General features: G+C 32.2%; 1 protein-coding gene and 1 long non-coding RNA gene across 3 annotated transcripts; one reads left to right on the top strand and one right to left on the bottom strand.

Moving 5' to 3' along the window:
* The first annotated feature begins 7,301 nt into the window (after positions 1-7,301).
* LOC132717117 (CAP-Gly domain-containing linker protein 1-like) lies at positions 7,302-18,202 on the top strand. 2 transcript variants are annotated; one of them, XM_060700517.1, is made up of 5 exons: positions 7,302-7,379; positions 10,906-11,064; positions 11,548-11,871; positions 15,751-15,783; positions 18,068-18,202. In XM_060700517.1, exons 1-4 carry the CDS (start codon positions 7,308-7,310, stop codon positions 15,781-15,783), a joined length of 588 nt encoding a protein of 195 aa, XP_060556500.1. In that variant the 5' UTR covers positions 7,302-7,307; the 3' UTR covers positions 18,068-18,202. The 2 variants fall into 2 exon arrangements, with proteins under 2 accessions (XP_060556500.1, XP_060556499.1); XM_060700516.1 differs by lacking the exons at positions 15,751-15,783; positions 18,068-18,202 and having other exon boundaries at positions 11,548-15,681.
* Positions 18,203-21,679: 3,477 nt separating this feature from the next.
* On the bottom strand, positions 21,680-22,125 carry LOC132717118 (uncharacterized). The gene is made up of 2 exons (XR_009623913.1): positions 22,001-22,125; positions 21,680-21,780 (listed from the first exon to the last, which is right to left on the bottom strand). It is a non-coding gene; the product is annotated as an uncharacterized LOC132717118 (long non-coding RNA).
* Between the last annotated feature and the right edge of the window lie 212 nt (positions 22,126-22,337).

Below are 22,337 nucleotides of genomic sequence, written 5' to 3'. Positions count from 1 at the left end.
GTAATTGTTTAATTACTAGGTATATGGATGTTTTTGTTTATTTTATGTTTAGGTATGTTATGTCTTATTAACATATGCATCAAACATGTTTGTTTGTGATTTGGAATATAGATTATATCATTCAAGTACATCTGTATACCTTTATGCACATGTATATGATGACAAATTGTCCATATTTATACTTAAGTTAAGTTAAGATAAGTTTAATGTGGAATATGTCAATTGTACATACTTATATATTTTACATGAACAATTAACTTGAAATGTACATTGAAAAGTATCTAGAAAAGTAGACATAATTCTGTTTGAATAAATATAAACTTGTCTGAGAGCACTTATCAATTTGAAATATGCACAATTCTATTCTCTTTATTTATCAGAACTTTGTTTGTTTATTAGAATAAGTTGGTTTTAATGAAGAATATGAAGTAAATAAATGATAAAAACTGTTTAATTTGTCATAAGCAAGATGATGAAAACTAGCAAATTAAACAGTACTATTCGGTATTACATGTATATTAATTATAACTTTGTTAAAGTGTGTCTTGATTTGTAATTCTATTAATTGATAAAGTTATGGAAAACTATATGGGATTTAAATTATAGCAATACACACTTCCTTTCAGCCATTGATTGACTAAAGATTATTTTTTTGTATCATGTACAACAATAAATATAGGTATGTTTTAACTTGTAGACTTTTAAATTTCCTCACTGTATTTAGAATGAATAGATACAACAAAAAATAACAACATACTGTTCTATTAGTGCAAATATAGTATGAATGTAAATTGTTTTTGATTAATTAAAAAAAGCTTAATATGTTTTTTTTTAAATGGTGGCATGCATATCAGGTTAGAGAAATGTTAACAATATATAACTATTAGATTTTGTCACATAAACTTTATAGAGCACTGGGATATGTTTTTAATGTAATACAATGTACTTTTAAATTAGTAAAATGTATTTGTTTGCTTGTTTTGATAGCATGCGTGTGTGACTGTTCGTAATAAAAAAATGTACAGAACTCATTTGTGCAATTATTTGTTTTTCCCTCTCCCACAGAACAAAATAAGGGCATTTAACTTCTTAAAATTTTACTTTCTGATTTTTGATCTTCAAACATGGTATATTGATTTTTCATGACCAGAAGATGACGCCTATTAATTTTGGGGTTAAAGGTCAAGGTTACATTGACCTTGAAGGTAAAACATTTTCTAATCAATAACTTAAGAACTTTTAGGCTTAGAAACTTCGAACGTGGTATGATGATTGTTCATGGCCAGAAGATGAGCCCTATTAATTTTTGGGTCAAGACCTTGTAGGTAAAAATTGTTTCTGATCAATAACTAAAGAACTTTTAGGCATAGAAACTTCAAACTTAGTATGATGATTGTTCATGAAAAGTAGATGACCCCTATTCTTTTTGGGATCAAAGGTCAAGGTCACATTGACCTTGTAGGTAAAAACGGTTTCCGATCAATAACTTAAGACCTTTTAGGCCAAGGAACTTCAAACTTGGTATGATGATTGTTCATGACCAGTATATGATTCCGATTGATTTTGCAGGCAAATGGTCAAGGTCACATTGATATTATAGGTAAAATCGTTTTCTGATCAATAACTAAAGAACCAATAGGCATAGGAACTTCAAACTAGATATGATGATTTTTACTTTGGAGTCAAAGGTCAAGGTCACCTTATCCTGGTATGTCAAGACGGTTTCCTATTAATAACTGGACAACCGATTGACTCTTGACCTTTAAACTTCAGATGCATTGCTAATAGTCAGAAGATGACCACAATGGTATTTTGGGGTCAAGAGGACAGAGGTCAAGATCACATTGACCTTATAGGTAAAAACGTTTACTGATCAATATTTCAACAACTCATTGGTGAAGTTTGTAACTCCCGAAGACAGCGAAAAACATCATTCCTTTTTTATGTGACCTAAATTGTGTTCGGTGCGCCAAAGTAAAGCAAAATTTTTTATTCTATAAGTCGCTTATAATGGGCAAGGCTGTATCTAGAGTTGCCATGCAACGCAGCAGAACATCCATGCACTCTCATAGAGACTCATCTGCGAAGCTTCTGTCGGAAATAGGTAGGCTTATTGATGAGTCATTGACCGAGAATATCAGCAACATTATATAACACAGCAATTTCTTTCTTTTCAAAGTTTTTTTTAATGGCAGGCAGATCATTGTTGTTGCCACTTAATGTGAAACAAATAACAGAATATATAATTATAGCCTTAATTTATGCCTTTGCAACGATATGCTTGTGTGCTTGTAAGATAATAATTAGCTACATATCCTCTATTTGTTAAATCACTAAAATTTATGACATGGTTGCTAATTAGAAAACTTATAGGTGAAACGTTTGAATGAAGGCTCAAGACAACAGTTGCCACTAAATGTGAAACAAACAACATAATATATAATTATACTAATGCATTTCTTTGCAACGATATGCGTGTTAGACAATAATTAGCTACATACCCTCTATATGTTAAATCACTTAAATCAATCATATGAAACATTGCTAATTTTGAGTCTTATAGGAGTCGATTGCCTTTGACAGTTGAGGCATCAAAATTGCAGCTGCCTTTCATCTGTGCATGATTGTAAGAGGCGACCAATTGGGTTCGCATGACCAGAGTATCTCTATCTCTTAGCTCCAACAGGTGAGGTTGTTTTGATCCCGGGTTTTTCTTTAAGTTTGTAACTCCCGAGGTAAGCAAAAATCATATTTTCAGTTTGGCGCCATATGACCTAAGTTGTGTCGTTGCGCCGTAAAGCCAAACAAAAACAACAACAAAATATGTTAGCACAAAGTTCAGCTCAATTTCTGATTCTATAAGTCGCTTATAATAGGCAAGACTGTATCGAGAGTTACCATGAAACACAGCAGAACTTCCATGCATTCTCATAGAGACTCGTCTGTGAACCTTCAGTCGGAAAAAGGTAGGCTTATTGATGAGTCATTGACCGAGAATACCAGCAACATTATATAACACAGCAATTTCTTTCTTCTCAAAGTTTTTTTATGGCAGGCTGATCATTGTTGTTGCCACTAAATGTGAAACAATTAACAGAATATATAATCATAGCCTTAATTTATGCCTTTGCAACGATATGCCTGTAAGACAATCATTAGCTGCATATCCGCTATTAATATATGTAAAATCATAAAATCAATGACATGCAACCTTGCTTATTAGAAAACTTATAAGTGAAGGTGAAACGTTTGAATGAAGACTCAAGACGAGCCCGGGGTTCTAAGAATACACGTCATTCTAAAACAGACAACTTTTTGAAAATAAATTTCAGCTTTACAAAGTGTTTGTCTCTCTCAGTACAAGAACATGTTATTTGAAGCTGCTTTTCGCATGCATACTTTACAGTTCTTAGAAAAAGCTAAATGTCACCAGGCTAATTCCTAACAAAACAAGAGATTTTCATGCGTACTAGCAAATACTTTTGTGTCCTTTTCTCGATATCAGAATAAAATATATAAGATACCATTGCACTTATCTAACTAGTATTATTAACATGGACCAGACCTACGGAAGTTTTCCATATAATAACATGTGATAACAGCAACATATAACATAACAGCCGGTAAATTAACAGTTACTTATAAAGTATGGTGCAAATGAAAACGGTTCAAGTATTTATCGGTCAACGGAAAAAAAATGCAGTGTTTAAATTCAGTGTTGTACGGTGCTCCAATATGCGAGTCAATAGGCCTTTTTCAACATATATATTCCCTAAAATTTACAATACAAACACACAATTTTGTATGGAACTTGAATTTATGCCTAACCATAATGTATACACGTGCTCGTAAGGTCATAGAACATTGTTGTTTTAACACATGTTTTTGTGACAAGTACGAGTCATGTTGAGGTAGACACGATCTTTTGTAAACACTATTTCTTCGAAGTATGTAATTTTTTGTGAATTGTGTTGTGCTAGATTAACGATAAATTGTTTCAAAAATTCGATGGAGTACTTAAACAATAGAAAAAAATTTGCAATGTCCAGCAGTAAGATATTTTGTAAGCTATTACCTGCAATTTGGTTATCCCGCCATTAATATTTTGTCCAGAAATATACGGTGTCTCGGTCAGAAGTATGATATTTTGAAGTTGCGCCGAAAAGTTGTGGTTAACGCCCTATCACCGTGAATTAGATGATAAAAAAAATGATATATACAGGTCTGCTATTATTTTCTCATAATAAAGAAAAGGCACAATATTGCCTCAAATAATCATTCGCAAAGAGTCTCTTCCAGTTGTTTATTTAACCCTTTTTTCTAAAGAAAGTGTAGGAAAATATTTAGTGTTGTGAAATCTTTCGATAATTTAGTAGTGTTCGTTTACAGTACGCATGCGCTGTAAAATTGGTGTGAAATAAAAATGGCGGAAAATAGTCCAGGATAATATTTTCTCAAAATTTGAAGGAATTGCGGTAAGTATCTTGAAACGTTTGTGACTAATAAGTAAATTATTTTTTACTTAAATGAAATGTTAACATAACAAGTCAAAAACAATTAACTTTCTTAGGTAAATTACCAATGTTTTATCAATTGAAAACGAAAGTTGGATTTTGGGGAATTTCCGCGTGAGGCTAATAATCTTTAATATCAACACACATTAATTAAACTTTTTAGTTTATTAAGCTTTTCCTTAAATGAATTCATAATATTGATTAATAATTGCAACAGCTAGTCCTATTGCATGGGTTATGATTATTAAAATGTGTGTGTACCGAAAACGAAAGTAGCAAATTATCTCCCCTTTGTTTATACATTTTATTGAAAAATATAAGCAAATAATAATAAGAAAATAACGGGAAATATACCCATCTTAATAAACACATATAATAACAACTTGATTCAAATATTAGGCCAGCAGGGCATTTTTTGTCAAAATTGTAAAGGGGCCTGGACCTGTTTATTTTGTGATAAAAAGTACGATATTAGAAAAAAACCCAAAAAAAGCAACATATAACCAGGTATGACTTAATACCGGATATGACTCATATCCGCAGATATGACTTTTAATACCGGATATGACTTATATTTTAAATAAAGTGGTATCATAAGTTCTGCCAAGGATATGAATTTTAGAACATGCAACGAATATAACTTGTTACTTTTTCATTTATGGGCATAATTTAACGATTTTTTGCATGTATTATTATTTTAACTTTTTAAATTATGTGACAAAAACAATACCAAAAAATGAATAAAAAAATAAAAGAAACCAGTTTGAAAACAACAAGTCATATTTGGTATCTTCAATCCGCCACAGATTTGACTTTTATACAAAGCGTGCAATATATATAACTTAAAAAGTCATATTCGATATCTTCTTTCTGCTACGGATATGACTATTATTTAAATTAGAACATGCAACAAATATAACATGTAACATTTTTATTACAGTATCAAATTTAACCATTTTTGGCATGTAATTTCATTTTATTATTATAAAATATCATATGAAGAAAAAACTTTATGAACTATAAGTCATATTCGGTATCTTCTGTCCTTCACGTTAACCCATGTACTGAATCAACCGTTTCCAAATGTCGCGGATTGCCAGGTAATATACGGTATGTCTTAATACCGGAGATGACTCATATCCTCAGATATGACTTTATAAATATGACTTATATTTTACAAAGTAATTATTTTTTTATTATATTTTCTTGATACTAAGTTTTATAATAATAAAATGATTTTACATGCAAAATATCGTTAAATTTTGTCAATAAATAAAAAAGTTATAAGTTATATTCGAATTACGTTCTATAAAAGTCATATCTGTAGCGGACAGAAGATACCGAATATGACTTATATTTTATAAATTGATTATTTTTTTATTAACTTTTCTTGATACGGTGTTTTATAATAATAAAATGATTTTATATTCAATATATCGTTTAATTTGGTTCATAAATAAAAAAGTACTTACATAAATAACCACAAACTAGGGAAGGGATTTTCTGTGTGTCACGCAGTTACATGTACTGCATGTGCGCGGAAATAACTTATTATAGAACATATCAAATGGAGGAGTGGAAACTGGATAAAAAATAATGTTTGTTCAATTAATGAATATTTGTAAATCATTTATATGGTCACACGTTTACAATTGATTTCAATTTTTTTAAATATCAGGTATTGAATGCCAACCACAGGTGCTTGAAGCAAACTTTTTTATGTTCTATATGGGCTATATACTAAGTATATACTATAATCTTAATATACATATATATATATATATATATATATATATATATATATATATATATATATATATATATATATATATATTATATATATATATATATATATATATATATATATATATATATATATATATATAATATAGGCTGATTATGTAAAATATTTGATAAAGTGACAAGCGCCTGTGATGCCAAATGTTTTCAAACATTTTTTTTTTCCAAAAATGAAAATCACACCAAATTACCTCCCTGTGTCTCTAACAAATACTGCCGAATTTCGTTGTAATCTCGCACGTCTGCTAAGTGGGTGTTAAGACCCCTCAATTCAGATTTTAAAAAGGGAAAGCGCCAAGAAAATTTGTGTCAGTGTTTCTTTGTATGAATTAAATTATGATTATAAAATGTTAAACTATAATAATTATTCAGGTTGTAAACACTATAATTTGCTTATTAAACCCCGGTATATTTTGAACGGCAAGGACGGGATTTAACCTAATCCGTAACCTCATAATTGCAACAACAACACTAAAATTAGAATGGAAAATGCTTTAAACTTTATAGTTACTAGTCATTAGTTGTCTTTTATAGTTATATGATAAAAGAAATAAACAAATTGTTCAGTTTTCATAGTTTATTTATCTATAATCCTGATCGATGACACCACTAGTTTTTTGTCTTTTTTGGAACACATATGAGCCGCGTCACGACAAAACCAACATAGTGCGTTTGCGACCAGCATGGATCCAGACCAGCCTGCGCATCCGTGCAATCTAATTAAGATCCATGCTGTTCGCTATCAGTTTCTCTACTTGTAATATGGTTGGTAAGCGAACAGCATGGATCCTGATCAGACTGCGAGGATGCGTCTGGAACCATACTGGTCGCAAACCCATTATGTTGGTTTTGTCATGGCACGGCTCATATCATATTTACCCAGTATTTTTGACTTTGAATTGCAATCCAAGACCATAATTACTTATTTATATAAAATTTAACATAATCTTTTTGTTTGATTTGTTTAGATATTACATCTAATTATTACATCTAATGATAAATAACCAGTATTTTCATAGCCACATTGGATGTGATGTCACAAAAGCCAACAACTTTTTTTTAAAGGTAAATCATTAATAAAATATCTTTTACTTATCTTTTATCAGCTCTATTGTAATGTAATTGCTGTATATTCAGCATTAAAGTAATGTAAATGTTGTTTAACCTATAGCTCTTCAGCGCTTCTTATGTAAAATTCTTCCAAGTATAATTTCCAATAACCGTAAATTATACCATACCCAGACTATGGTATAATTTTCAGTTTTGAAGATTGAAGGAGTAAGTGTTTCTGGGCGGAGCTATAGGTTAAAACAGATACACCATTGGTGCGTTGACGATTTCTGGGTTTGCGTAAATTATACCATAATCACGTGACCTTTCTTATGCAACCTCACTCTACTTCGTCTCGTGAGGTTAAGGCATAAGAAAGGTCATGTGATTATGGTATAATTTACGCAAACCCAGAAATCGTCAACGCAGCAATTGTATATTCATTACTTATTCAGCATTTTAGTAAAAGAGAAAATACTATTTATACTCCCACACAACAAAGTTGTAAGGGGGTATACCAGACTGACAGCTTGTCATCAGCTCGTCCATCCGCAAGAAGCTTCTATTTGACCGCGTGTAAAAAATAGTTACTCCGTAGACAATTCAGCGATGTAGCAGACTTCCCGAATTCGAAAAAAACTGTCAGACATTCGGTCTGACAAACCATGAAAATCTGCCGGACCGAAACAAAATCTGTCAAACCAAATAAAATTGATCAAAATCAAAGAATAACTTGTGTTTGTATTTCTAAGACACTTTTTGTTTTTTTATTTTTTCGCCGTAAAAATCGGCACAATCCGTACAGCGCATTTTCATCTCCTCCCTGTCATACACCAATGATTCATGGTTCTGCTTCCATTTTTCATTAAATTTTGTCTCAGGTCTATTCTTTTCATCCTTTTATTGCTGTTCTGCGCACTCTTCTGGCGTAGATTTTCGTTTTCCCCCAGGTTTGGCACCTTTAGCGACGCCATTTTATATACATGCGGCTTGGATAAAAGCCGGACAGTCGGACCAATCCGGAATAAAAAATTGTCGGACCTGATCAAAATTTATCGGACATGTCCGTCGGACCGACGTATTTCGGGAAGTCTGTGATAGAACATTAAAATAATCGATTATTAAAAAGAACTATCGAATGTTGCCGACTTTGGGGTGGTCCGATTACATGTAGTTATTGATTTTCAGAGACAATCGGGACAACACTAGCAGTGGCAGTTTCAGTTTTGAGGTCAAAGGTAAAGGTCACTTTGATCTTTGCCACAAAAACATGTAGAATACATAATTTAGCAATGCAATGGCTTACTACCCTCAAATTTGGCAGGGGAGTTGTCCTTGAGCTTTATTCTGACAAAGTGGTATGCGGGGGTTTACACGCCATGACAGTGGCAGTTTTAGTTTAACTAAGAAGGTTATGAAATTATTCACCCCTTTAATGATTCACAACAAATGCATAAAAATCCACCAATCGTTTTTATTTCAAAATTTGTTGTAACGATTCACAAGGCTTGTGGTTAATATTTACTGAAAACATGTACAATTGTAGATTTGTATAAAGAACTATTTGTATACAGGCCTACTTTTCCGTATCCCATGTGTCCAAATATAGGCCTGGGCATTCCCAATGCAAACTTTGTCCTTTTTTTCCCAATCCCAAAAAAATCCCTTTCCCGAAGTCGGTGATTTGAAAAGGTACAAACATTTTGTATTTGGTGTGGACGTTCCAAATGTTTCAGATATCTTTTAAATTCTTATCAGTTTCAGTAATATTTATTTAGCTTTGTTTAAAGAGTTTGCACATATTATATGCTGGCATTTTTTTCCCCAAAAAAATAAATTTCACAATTATTTCTTTCCTTATTATACCCCCGCACAACAAAGTTGTAAGGGGGGTATACTGGAATCAGCTTGTCCGTCCGGCTGTCCGTCCGGCCGTCCGTCTGTCGGTTTTTTCTTGTCCGCCCAATAACTTAAGATTCCTTTGACCCTTAGTCTTCATATTTGGCATGGAGGTTAGTCATGATTAGTAGATGACCCATATTGATTTTGAGGTCACTAGGTCAAAGGTCAAGGTCACAGGGGCCTTGACTTCAAAAAGCTTGTCCGCCCAATTACTTAAGATTCCTTTGACCCTTAGTCTTCATATTTGGCATGGAGGTTAGCCATGATAAGTAGATGACCCTTATTGATTTTGAGGTCACTAGGTCAAAGGTCAAGGTCACAGGGGCCTTGACTTCAAAAAGCTTGTCCGCCCAATAACTTAAGATTCCTTTGACCCTTAGTCTTTATATTTGGCATGGAGGTTAGTCATGATATGTAGATGACTCCTATTGATTTTGAGGTCACTAGGTCAAAGGTCAAGGTCATAAGGGCCTTGACTTCAAAAAGCTTGTCCGCCCAATAACTTAAGATTCCTTTGACTCTTAGTCTTAATATTTGGCATGGAGGTTAGTCATTATTAGTTGATGACCCCTATTGATTTTGAAGTCACCAGGTTAAAGGTCAAGGTCACAGAGGCCTTGACTTCAAAAAGCTTGTCCGCCCAATAACTTTAGATTCCTTTGACCCACAGTCTTCATATTTGACATGGATGTTGATCATGATTAGTAGATGACCCCTTTTCATTTTGAGGGCACTGGATCAAAGGTCAAGGTCATAGGGACTTTGACTTCAAAAACTTTGTCCACCCATAAACTTAAGATTCCTTTGACCCACAGTCTTCATATTTGGTATGGATGTTGATCATGACTATAAGGTGACCCCTATTGATTTTGAGGTCACTGGGTCAAAGGTCAAGGTCACAGGGACTTTGACTTCATAAACTTTGTCTGCCCAATAACTTTAGATTCCTTTGACCCACAGTCTTCATATTTGACATGGATGTTGATCATGATTAGTAGATGACCCCTTTTCATTTTGAGGTCACTGGATCAAAGGTCAAGGTCATAGGGGCTTTGACTTCAAAAAGTTTGTCCACCCATTAACTTAAGATTCCTTTGACCCACAGTCTTCATATTTGGTATGGATGTTGATCATGACTATAAGGTGACGCCTATTGATTTTGAGGTCACTGGGTCAAAGTTCAAGGTCACAGGGACCTTGACTAAAAAAGCTTTTCTTCTCAATTGCTAAAGAATGTCCTGTCCGCAATGTGTTGATTTTGACATTTTCACATTTGAAGCATGTAGAATACATAACTTAGCAATGCACTAGCTTAGTTACCTCAGATTTGGCAGGGAGGTTGTCCTTGAGGTCTAAATGGCCACTGTTGATTCTTACAAAGTGGTATGCGGGGGTATTCACGCCATGAGAGTGGCAGTTCTAGTTTGAATAAAAAATTAAGTCTTTGACACAATGTCCCCAAATTTGCAATGAATATTATACAATTACATGTAAGAAAAAGGCCTGATAAAATTTGTGATTGCGTCTTTTATGAAGGTAAGTACCTAAACCAGTGTCAAGAAAACAATTTTGATTGCTTAACAGTATACACATGTATATGCATAGAACAATATTAAAACCTGTGTTTTCTATTCAATAGGTACGTCAGTATAGAAATAATATTTTCCACTCAAGCAGCATGGAATTAGAAGAAAGTGAGGCCAATTCATATATTGACGATATGATAGCAGTTTTACAAGATGGTAAAGAGCTATTACAACAACCAGATGCCCAGATAGCAGTGAATAAACTTCAAGATGTAAGTGTAAATAATGAATTATATCAGTTTGAAATCTTTATGGAGTTAACTTAAAATGATTAAAGATAACATGCCACATAATTCAGGACAAAGTTAAGGTAACAGAGTTTGAAGTGGTAATAATAATTCCCTTAAGTTAATTGATAAAGTCACATGAAAATATATATGTACCTATAAAATGTTAAATTATAAACAAAAGAGATCTTAGTTGTAAAGAACTTCTAAATTCCAAAAACTTTGAAATCTGAACAATTTTAAGGGTCCTGAAATTCTATATAATTCATACATCTGAAATTAAGGAATTCTAAATTCTGATATTGTGGTAAGGTTTGGATTATATCAATAAAAAATTACTTTAAATATTCGAAAATTGAAAAAGCGTGTGAAGAATATTATACGTTGTATTGAAGAGTAAATATTATAAATTACAAAGCTACATTTTTTATGATAGAAAATATAATAAAACTGATTTCTTTTAATCAGCTGAAGAAGAAAGATTTCATTATTACCACTGAAAGCTTTGATGAAATTCTAAGAGAAATTAAGGAAGAACTGGCAAAAATTCTGAAATCGACAGAAAGTGCTGCAACTAAAGAAGAATATGATGATCTGAAGAAGAAGCTAATAGACCTTGAAGCCAAGATGTCTGGTGAAAAGGAGGGAAAGCTGGAAATTGAAAAAGAACTTGAAGGACTAAAGAAAACAATAAAAGAACTTGAATTCCAAATGTCTCAGGAAACACTTGAGAAAGCCGAATTGAAAAAGAAATTTACTGTTCTAGAGATACTTGTATCAGAACAGAAAGAGGTAAAACAAATTTCCTTCTGTTTGTTAACTAAAATGAGCCGCGTCACGACAAAACAAACATAATGTGTTTGCGACCAGTGTGGATCCAGACCAGCCTGCGCATCCGCGCAGTCTTATCAGGATCCATGCTGTTCGCTTACAAACCCTATAACAAGTAGAGAAACTGATAGCGAACAGCATGGATCCTGATCAGACTGTGCGGATGCGCAGGTTGGTCTGGATCCATGCTGGTCGCAAACCCATTATGTTGGTTTTGTCGTGACGCGGCTCAAGTGATGTATGTTAAGCGTATACATGTATATAGACATCTTTCCATTAAAGAAGGTCAAGACATGATAGGTAATTGTAAAGAAATTACTTTATGATTTAAGTTCTTGTAGTAATATACTTTAAATTACTTTATGATTTAAGTTCTTGTAGTAATATACTTTAAATTACTTTATGATTTTAGTTATTGTGGTAATATACTAATAAATTACTTTATGATTTAAGTTCTTGTGGGCCATGTGGTAATATACTTTTAACTGAAAAAAAAAAAAACCAGATTTATCCCATGTACAATGGGTACAAAATGTATATAGCCTTAATTATCCAATGCTTACAAATATTGTTGGAATTTTTAAAAGTAAATTTTCCAAAATCCCCGTATGAAAAAAAAAAGTTTTAGCATATTTCCTGAAAAGCATATGGCACATGCAGAAACTCCTTGCTTAAAGGGATATTCAGGCAAAAAATCATAATGATCTTATGTACTCAAATCACGCTAAAATGACATTTCTTAAAGTCCCAGCATGAAATTCTGTTTTAATTTTATTTATTTTTGGTTTAACGCGTAAATTTATCTATATATGTTTAACAAAATTTAGAAGCCAACAGAATCACTGAATAGTTTAAAGACAAGTCGTGTGACTTGAACAAACTCTTGAAGTTACAATAACAGATATTGTGGATATTGTATGATAGAAACAAGTGTAAGTCATTCATTTGACATGTTCTTTAATGTTTCCAGAGTTCACTGTGCCAACTATTGTGAAATCTTAGCGCACTAACCTGACCCATGCGGGTCAAGTTAGGAAACCACCATTCTATTCTTTATATGGAGAAAAGTTATGTTCCTTTGACTGTCTTATGTATTCATTTTGAGGGCATTTACAGAATAATGAATGGAAAAAAAAACAAAGTAAGAAATTAAAATGTTGCCTTTGTCCCCCTTTAAAGGCCAAAACTCATTAAAAAAAGGTCAAACTTAAAAGTTGAATATAGCTATTCTTACCCTGATGAAGGTCAAACATATAAGGTTTAATGTAAGCTGGCTGAGCTTCCTAATGGTGAAGGTCACATTTAAAAGGTTTAATGTTAGCTATGCTTACGCATCATTTAATGTAAGCAGTTCTTGCTCATGGTGATGGTCACACTTAAAGATTAAATGTTAGCTATGCTTGTTCATAGTGAAGATAACACTTAAAGTTTTATGATAGCTATGCTGGCTTATGGTGATGATCCCACTTAAAATGTTAGCTATCCTTGTTCATAGTGGAGATCACACTTACAGGTAAAAATGTAAGCTATGCTGGTTCATAGTGGAGATCAAACTTACAGGTAAAATGTTATCTATACTGGCTCATGATGAATATCCAACTTAAAGGTTAAATGTTAGTTATGCTTGCTCATGATGAAGATCACATTTAAAGGTGGAATGTTAGCTATGCTTGATCATGGTGAAGGTCACACTAAAAGGTTAAATGTTAGCTATGCTTGCTCATCGTGAAGGTCACACTTAACGGTTAAATGTTAGCTATGCTTGCTCATGGTGGAGATCACACTTACAGGTTAAATGTTAGCTATGCTTGCTCATGGTGAAGGTCACACTTAAAGGTTGAATGTTAGCTATGCTTACTCATGGTGAAGATCACACTTAAAGGTTAAATGTTAGCGATGCTTGTTCATGGTGAAGGTCACACTTAAAGGTTAAATGTTAGCTATGCTTACTCATAGTGAAGATCACACTTAAAGGTTAAATGTTAGCTATGCTTACTCATGGTGAAGATCACACTTAAAGGTTAAAAGTAAGTATGCTTGTACTAAGTGAAGGTCACACTTAAAGGTTAAATGTTAGCTATGCTTGTACTTAGTGAAGGTCACACTTAAAGGTTAAATGTTAGCTATGCTTACTCATGTTGAAGATCACACTTAAAGGTTAAATGTAAGTATGCTTGTACTTAGTGAAGATCACACTTAAAGGTTAAATGTTAGCTATGCTTGTTCATGGTGAAGGTCACTCTTAAAGGTTAAATGTAAGCTATGCTGGTTAAATGTAAGATTTGCTTGCCCATAATGAAGATCACACTTAAAGGTTAAATGTTTGCTATGCTTGTTCATAGTGAAGATCCTACTTAAAGGTTAAATGTAAGCTATGCTGGTTAAATGTAAGATTTGCTTGCTCATAATGAAGATCACACTTAAAGGTGAAATGTTAGCTAAGCTGGTTCATGGTGAAGGTCACTCTTAAAGGTTAAATGTAAGCTATGCTGGTTAAATGTAAGATTTGCTTGCTCATAATGAAGATCACACTTAAAGGTGAAATGTTAGCTATGCTTGTTCATAGTGAAGATCACACTTAAAGGTTAAATGTAAGCTATGCTGGTTAAATGTAAGATTTGCTTGCTCATAATGAAGATCACACTTAAAGGTGAAATGTTAGCTAAGCTGGTTCATGGTGAAGGTCACATTTAAAAGTTTAATGTCAGCTATGCTTGCTCATTGTTAAGGTTACACGTAAAGGTTAAGTATGATATCTTGTTTGTTATGTTAGCCTTAGGGTTTGCCTTACCTATCGAATGATTTTCTTCAATCATTGCTTAGTTTACACAATTCAGCACTGATAAATGTTGAGATTGTTGTCCAGGGACAAATTTTGTTTCAAAATAAGGTATAGTACTATGAACTTTGATAATCATGTTGATAATTTTAGCTTCAAATTTGTACAACTTAGAAACATTCTTTGAGATTATAAAATGTGATCCAATGACCTACTCCTAAATTGCGGAGCATTTTCTTACAAAGAATTTTGGGTGAGTGATTAACCCATTACCCGATATACACGCCTTAAAACGTCTTTTTCACCCCCCCTTATTGTTGTCTCAAATGGTGAAAACAATGCCTTATTTAGGCTCTCAACACTTGTTTTTGTTTGAGAAAAGTTGTTTAAATAAAAAAGTGACCCACTTTTCGGCAAGGCCCCCCCCCAACCAAAAGATACATCAGGGGTTGCCAGAAGCGGGATGTGACCCCTTTTGTTTGGGGGTTTGAAGGTGGGCGGCAGTCCCCCTCATCGCCAAGAAAATGTTGGACATGTGACAGGCTAAAACTGACCCCAGATCGATCATGAGGTAACGTGTAACCTACGCTGAAAAGAATTTGACTTTATCTCAATTCATTGAGAAGTTGCAGCACTTTCAAATCAATTTTGATGGAAAAAATCAATGCAAAATAGTGATTTTTTGGCAATTTTGAGATGTCTCCTTGTTGCCATGGTAACAGGAAATTTAAGCCTGGGAATGTTGTTACAAAGGCAATGGTTGAGTCAACATTTGTACCAAGTTTGATTAGTATTGAAGAAGTTTATATAGTTTTATAGCAATTTGAACTTGTAACGGGAGACTTTTCAATAAAAACAGCCATTTTTTCAGAAAATGCTCATGAAGTAATGGGTTAAATAAGGTGATCATAATGGTTATTATGCTAAAATATAAAAATGAAATAAAATATGTACACAATTCTGTACATACCTTTGGGCATTAAATACTATTTATATCTTGTTGATGAGTTTTGAACAAAAATGTCTTTTTTGGAGTAAAGAAGATGATTTGTTTTTTGCAGGAAATGGCAAAAATTACGAGCAAACCAAGTTAGGTGAGTGAATATTTGTTTTGATGGTGTACATACAAGTTTATGATATTGCCATTAATATGAAAACAAACAAAGAACAACTGAAGATCCTCGTTACTTTATTTTTTTAGAAATTTATTTAAAGAGACTCCACTGAGGTCTTTTGATATAACAGGACTGGAAATAATTTTTTGAGATTATCACTCCATTTGATGTAGATCTATACTAATAATTTATGTGCGAAATTTCAGATCATTACCTCGCTCCATTTTTCCAACATAATTATTATAATAGTGAAAAATAACCCAAAATGGAAAGGCGTTTAAACGCTTTTTACTCAAATCAGACAGAGAATATCATAAACATACGATTTTCAATGTTTTTTGTTTTTTTCTTAATTATATTTTATTTATATTTCTGTTTAAAGTACTCATGATGATCTATGTGAAAAATTAAAATTTTATGTTTTTAGCCTTATAAACCTCAGTGGAGTTCCTTTAATGGTTTAGTACTTCGGATCATACAATATCATTAAATTTATAATGTATTTAAATTAATGCAATTAACATTTGATTATACTATACCACATAATGTGGTTGGTGCTATACTGGAATCACCTTGTGGCATCATTAGGTCAGTCATTCCATCTATTTGTTTCCATCGTGCCCGCGCTATAAATCATATACCCCTTTAAAGATTTTCTTCGAATGCTTACCTCAACCTGTCAACCTGCAGAACCAATGCCACCAATGTACCAGCTCAAGGTCAATATCATCCTTGAAGAACAAATGCCAAACATCAAACTTTTTTTTCTTTTCTCTATAAATTTTATACTCACTGTGTGATTTACCTTAAACTTGCCTCAACAAGGCAATGTGCAAAACAAATGTCTGTACATGGTTTTCTCAAGGTCAAGGTCATCTATGGAGGTCAAAGGTCAAATATGGGACATTGTCTTCTTCCCTTTATGCATCCTTTACCTTTTGAAGATTTTTCTTTCAAACTTGACTCATATGTACATCTTAACAAGGCAATGTTTAGAACCGATGCCTCTGCAGTGCTGGCTCACAATTTCTTTGATTATCAAAGGTCAAAAATCAAACAGACAATAATGTATTCGTTCTATAAACCGTATAAATTTTCTTTAAATTGGCATAACTGTTTACTGCAACATGAAAAGCCATGCCACAGCTGTGTCAGTTGTAGGTCAAGGTAACCATTGAAGGTCAAATGTCATATATCAAACATTTTGTCTCTCTATAAATACTACACTTGTCAAGGATTTTCTTCAAACTTGCAATGATCACCTGAATAAGGCAATGTGATGAACCAAGGCCACTGCCTTACCCAGGGTTAGAATTTAGCAATAATTTCTACTTGCAAATGTTTGCAAGTGATCAAATGTTAAACTGGCATTATGAGGAAGTCAACTGGCATTTCCATTATCATGCATCTTATTATTATTATAATACACAATGACAATGACATTTTGAACATATGGTATGACAAATATTAATCAGCAGCATGTCCATTAAATGACAGAAACAATTCTTTATCACTAGTAAACACAGATCTCTTCCTGTAACGAAACAAAAACATTTCAGCACATTAATTTATAAATGATAACAATTGTTTAAGAGTCAGATTAGATATACCAGAGAAACACCCACCGGTGACAATGTTCAGTTAAAAACTTGTTCATGTAATGTAATTTCTTAGGACTTTCTTTAATTTTAGCATATTTTGTACTTGATTACACCAACACCCTGAAAACTCAGAGGTACTGATCTACTTAGATAAATATTTCCGCTTATAAGTAAACACTTTACAGAAGAGTGCTACGCATTTACATTGGACTCTGATTTAACAACATGTGTTTGGCTGTTATAAATAGTCCATCAGAATATAAAATAAAAAGAGCAACCAAAAATTGATTTTTAAGGTAAACATCATAATCGTCAGTTACTGCATCTGGCACAGTAAACATCATCAGTTTCTGCAGTGGGCAGTTGCCAAGCATAATCATCAGCTCAGAAGATAACAATTTTGTATAATGTATATGTCCAAAATGAACAGTCACTTGCTAATAAATGCCAGCTAGAGTAATTTTTACTGGCATTATTAGATTTTAACTGGCATTTTGCCAGTATGCCAGCTTAAATTCTAACTCTGTTACCAGCTCAACGTTAAGGTCACTCTTGGTCTATCAATGTTTTTTCCCTTTTTAGATCTTGTCATGAGGGAATCTTGCTATGTTAAGATAATTTGTGAGTATTGCTGATTTTATTGGCTGCTCAATAAATTTCAGGTTGTTGTACTCAATTGATAGAACATTATCGCAGTGATGTACTTAAAGTATCAGCAATACCTTTACAACCAGATGAGGAAAATTGTAACTTCAATGACATTTATATAAGACCAACTATAACAAGCAAGATAGAAAGGAGCAGAGGGGAGTCTGAGGAAAAGGAAATAAAGTCCATGTCAGAGATTTTCACAAAGAACGGGGAACCACAGAAATTTATTTATATTGTTGGAGATGCAGGGTCTGGTAAGAGTAGTTTCTGTAAATATTTGATCAACTGTTGGTGTATGGCACACAGTGATGGACACAATGAAGATGATGAGTTTGAAGGAGTCAAGGAAATGAAGAAATTTGATTTCATGTTTTATATTTCTCTTAGACATAACATAAAGATCCGAAGTATCCAAGAAATGCTTGAAATGCGATATGATAAGATAAAAAATTTAAGTAAACTTCTGGAAAATGATTCTGAAAAGATGATTATTTTGCTTGATGGTTTAGATGAATGGTCTTTTGACAGTGAGACTAGAAATGAGTTCCAGGCAGGCCTTCCTGAACGTGACTTTACAAAGAAATACACCATTGTTACTACATCACGGCCATGGAAAATTCACAGTTTGAGAGTAAGTAATAGAGAGATACATCAATTATTGAAATTAAAAGGGTTTGATAAAACACATGAAAAAGAAATGATTAAGAAAACAATAACAGCATTGAACGAATCATTAGATCCTAATGAGTGTGAACAAGAGCTTAGGATACCGTCTGTGGTTGGCCTGAAACAGGTACCAATTATGCTGCAGCAATTGGTTTGTTTATGGTGTGATGGTAAACTCGATAAAACCTCAAGGTGTGCTATTTATACTGGTATGTTAGAACTTTATTTCACCTGGAATATCAATAAAACTTTAGGAAATAATGCAGAATGTATGGAAAGTTCTCAGAATGTTGAACTCCCTCAGTATTTAACAAATGTAGAGATATGTAGATTAAATAGTCATCTTATATATGGTGTGTCACACTTGGCTTATGAGACATTGTTCAATTATCCAAAAGATAAGTCCTTAACATTTGACAAATCTGTGTTTGATGATTTAAAAATATCACATGAAATGCGAGAAACATGTCTGAAACTGGGAATTTTGACAGAAGATAAATGTCCTTCTTTTTCTGTATCCAAACCTAAAAGCTCTGTGTTCTCTTTCATTCACAAATCAATGCAAGAATTTCTGGCTGCAGTGAATATCGGTATCAATTTCAATGCAAAAATTGGTTTGTCAGATAGTACAGGAAATAATGAATTAGCCAAAAAGTTTATTAATGAGGTTTTTCAAAAATGTTCAACAGTAAATGACATATTAGAGCAGTCAAATGTTATCATTATGCTATGGGGTCTAGAACCTAGATTAGCAACACATGTGTCAAAATACATATATGATACTGTGTCGGAAGACTCTCGTGTTCAGGAATACAGGAGAACAATAAATAGTAGCATTTATGACGACCATAGTTGTATTACTGATATTCAAAATCTTATGTTTGAGTCAATGGAAGAATTCAATGCATCAAGTAGTATAGGAAGTAATACTGTATTTTATATAGGAGATTTGGTCATTCGTAGTTGGAATGATCAGTATTGTGATATTGTTTATTCAAGTATTGATCAGCATCAAATTGTTCCTAACTATGTTCTGTCTATTGATGTAGATGAAATCAACACAAAAAATGTTAAATTTACAAAATATTTACCAATGTTTCATCATCTTGAAAAAATTGAAATAAGATATGAATCTGAATCACAAAGTGATACTAGTAGTACACAGAGTAATGAACAGTTGATTGATGAGATGAACAATTGTGTTTGTGAGACAATTAAAGTAAATACTTCAACATTAAAATCTCTGTCTCTTCATGTCTCTTACACTGTCAAGTATTACCCAGTGTGTACAACAGTTGTTAGTAACCTACCTAGTATGTTCAATCTTGTAGCAATATGTATAAGTGGTATGTTTACTATGAGTCCTGTAACAATGAGTCATAATGATACTACTACATTTTGTAATTTTCTTGAGGGAACCAGTCATCTTGAACAAATACATCTTTTTGATGTTACATGTAAGTGTGAGAAGCAGCATAATGTAAATTTATCAAAACATCAACAACTTCAGGCCCTTTATTTATATGATACTGTTAGTGTGATAGATGCTGATACTAAAAACCTTGAAATATTTAATCCTGCAACTTTGAAAAATAGTAATTATGAGAACATATTTGATATTATTAGAAAATCTTACAAATTAAAAGAACTTGTATTGTATGGAGATGAATACAATAAATCTCAATTATATCATACCAACATAACAAAGAGACTAGTCAGAGTATTACCATTGTTACATAATCTCAGTAAGCTAAGGTTATGGCATTGTATGTTAACTGACAATATAATACAGTTACCTTTAGAGATGAAGAGTTTAAAGTACATTGAGCTTTATATGGTCATAATGAGTTTGACAACATGGCAGAAGTTTGTTGATAGTCTTCCTAGTATACCTCATACTGTAGATGTGAGTGTAGATGCCTGGTATATATCAGGAGATGGTGAGGAGTTTAATGATGATATGTTACCATTGATATTACAAGTACGTAGAGGAGGGAAGAGAAATGATGCTAAACAGTATGTAGAAGATCAGGATCAGTTATTTCATGTTAAACGTGATGATGTAGTTTGGTTTGAATTTTCAACAAAAAAGTGATAAAAGCGTCCATTTAGTATACATGAAGTTAACATATAGTGTTAAAACCAAATTATTGCGTGTTAAAAGAGATGATAACTTGGATTTTTATTTTCAACAAAAAAATGATCTGAATTTTTAACATAGTGATATAGAATACATGCAGTTAACATAGTGCTTAATTTAAATTATTATTTCATAATTATTAAAATAAATATTATCAGCAAAAAGAAAAAAAATACTAAAGTTACATATTGATATGTTAAATAATGATTGTAATACAATATGATAACTAACAATCATCACAAACAGTTCTTTAAATATTAATTTCTGGTCATTGTAGTAATATTGAAATTGATGAAAGTAATATTCAAATGTATATTTAAATAAATAAATGAAAGATATGCAGTGAAATATAAAGTAAATATAGGTAACTGTTTTTTTTAAAGATCAGGATAGTTTGTGAAAAGTATAATTTGAAAAAGTAATAGGTTCTTTGAATTATAAATACATAAATAGATAAATAGATTAGCAAGTAAATGAATAAATGAATAAGTAAATATAATAAGTAATTTGAATGGAAATATCATAAAACAGAAATTTAATGTACAAGGTCATAAAAAGTAAAAGATTAATATAACATTCAAATGCCAGTTATATTATATAATATATGATAGGATAAGGGAATGGTATATGTAATTACCAGTTATATGTAAAATAGGACAAGGGAATGGTATATATGAATACCAGTAAATGATATATAAGACAAGGGAATGGTATATATTAATACCAGTTATATGATATATAAGACAAATGTTTGGTATATAAAAATTTGAATGGTATAAATGAATACCAGTTATATGTTATATAAAGCAAAGGAATGTTATATGTAAATTCCTGTTATACAATATTTAGACAATGGAATTATTTATATCAACACCAGTTATATGATATATAGGACAATGGAATGGTATATATAAATACCTGTTAGATGATATATAGGACAATGGAATGGTATATATAAATACCTGTTAGATGATATATAGGACAATGGAATGGTATATATAAATACCTGTTAGATGATATATAGGACAATGGAATGGTATATATAAATACCTGTTAGATGATATATAGGACAATGGAATGGTATATATAAATACCTGTTAGATGATATATAGGACAATGGAATGGTATATATAAATACCTGTTATATATAGGACAAGTAAATTGTTTGATTGAGATGAGGACCATTTACATGTTATATTTTAGAGATTCCTTCTTTGATTGTTTTATATTGTAAAGATTGTAAAAATTTACAAATTGTAATTATGGAAAACCATAAATGTGTACAAGTTAATACTGTGAGTCAGTATTATTCAAACAGTATCGTTAAAGGGTCTCCACTGAGGATAATATTTTCTTAATTTCTTGACATGATAGGACGGGAGTTATGTTGTTGAGGTTTCATACTATTTGAAGAAGATATATTATTTTTCATGTATAAAATTTGTATGCAAAATTTCAGATTATTTGCTCACTTT

Source organism: Ruditapes philippinarum, unplaced genomic scaffold (assembly GCF_026571515.1).
Source record: "Ruditapes philippinarum isolate M1 unplaced genomic scaffold, ASM2657151v2 ctg5307_1_1_1_1, whole genome shotgun sequence".
Taxonomy (NCBI): domain Eukaryota; kingdom Metazoa; phylum Mollusca; class Bivalvia; order Venerida; family Veneridae; genus Ruditapes; species Ruditapes philippinarum.
Note: the sequence above shows the minus strand (reverse complement) of the source record. Positions and strands in the feature narration are given on the sequence as shown.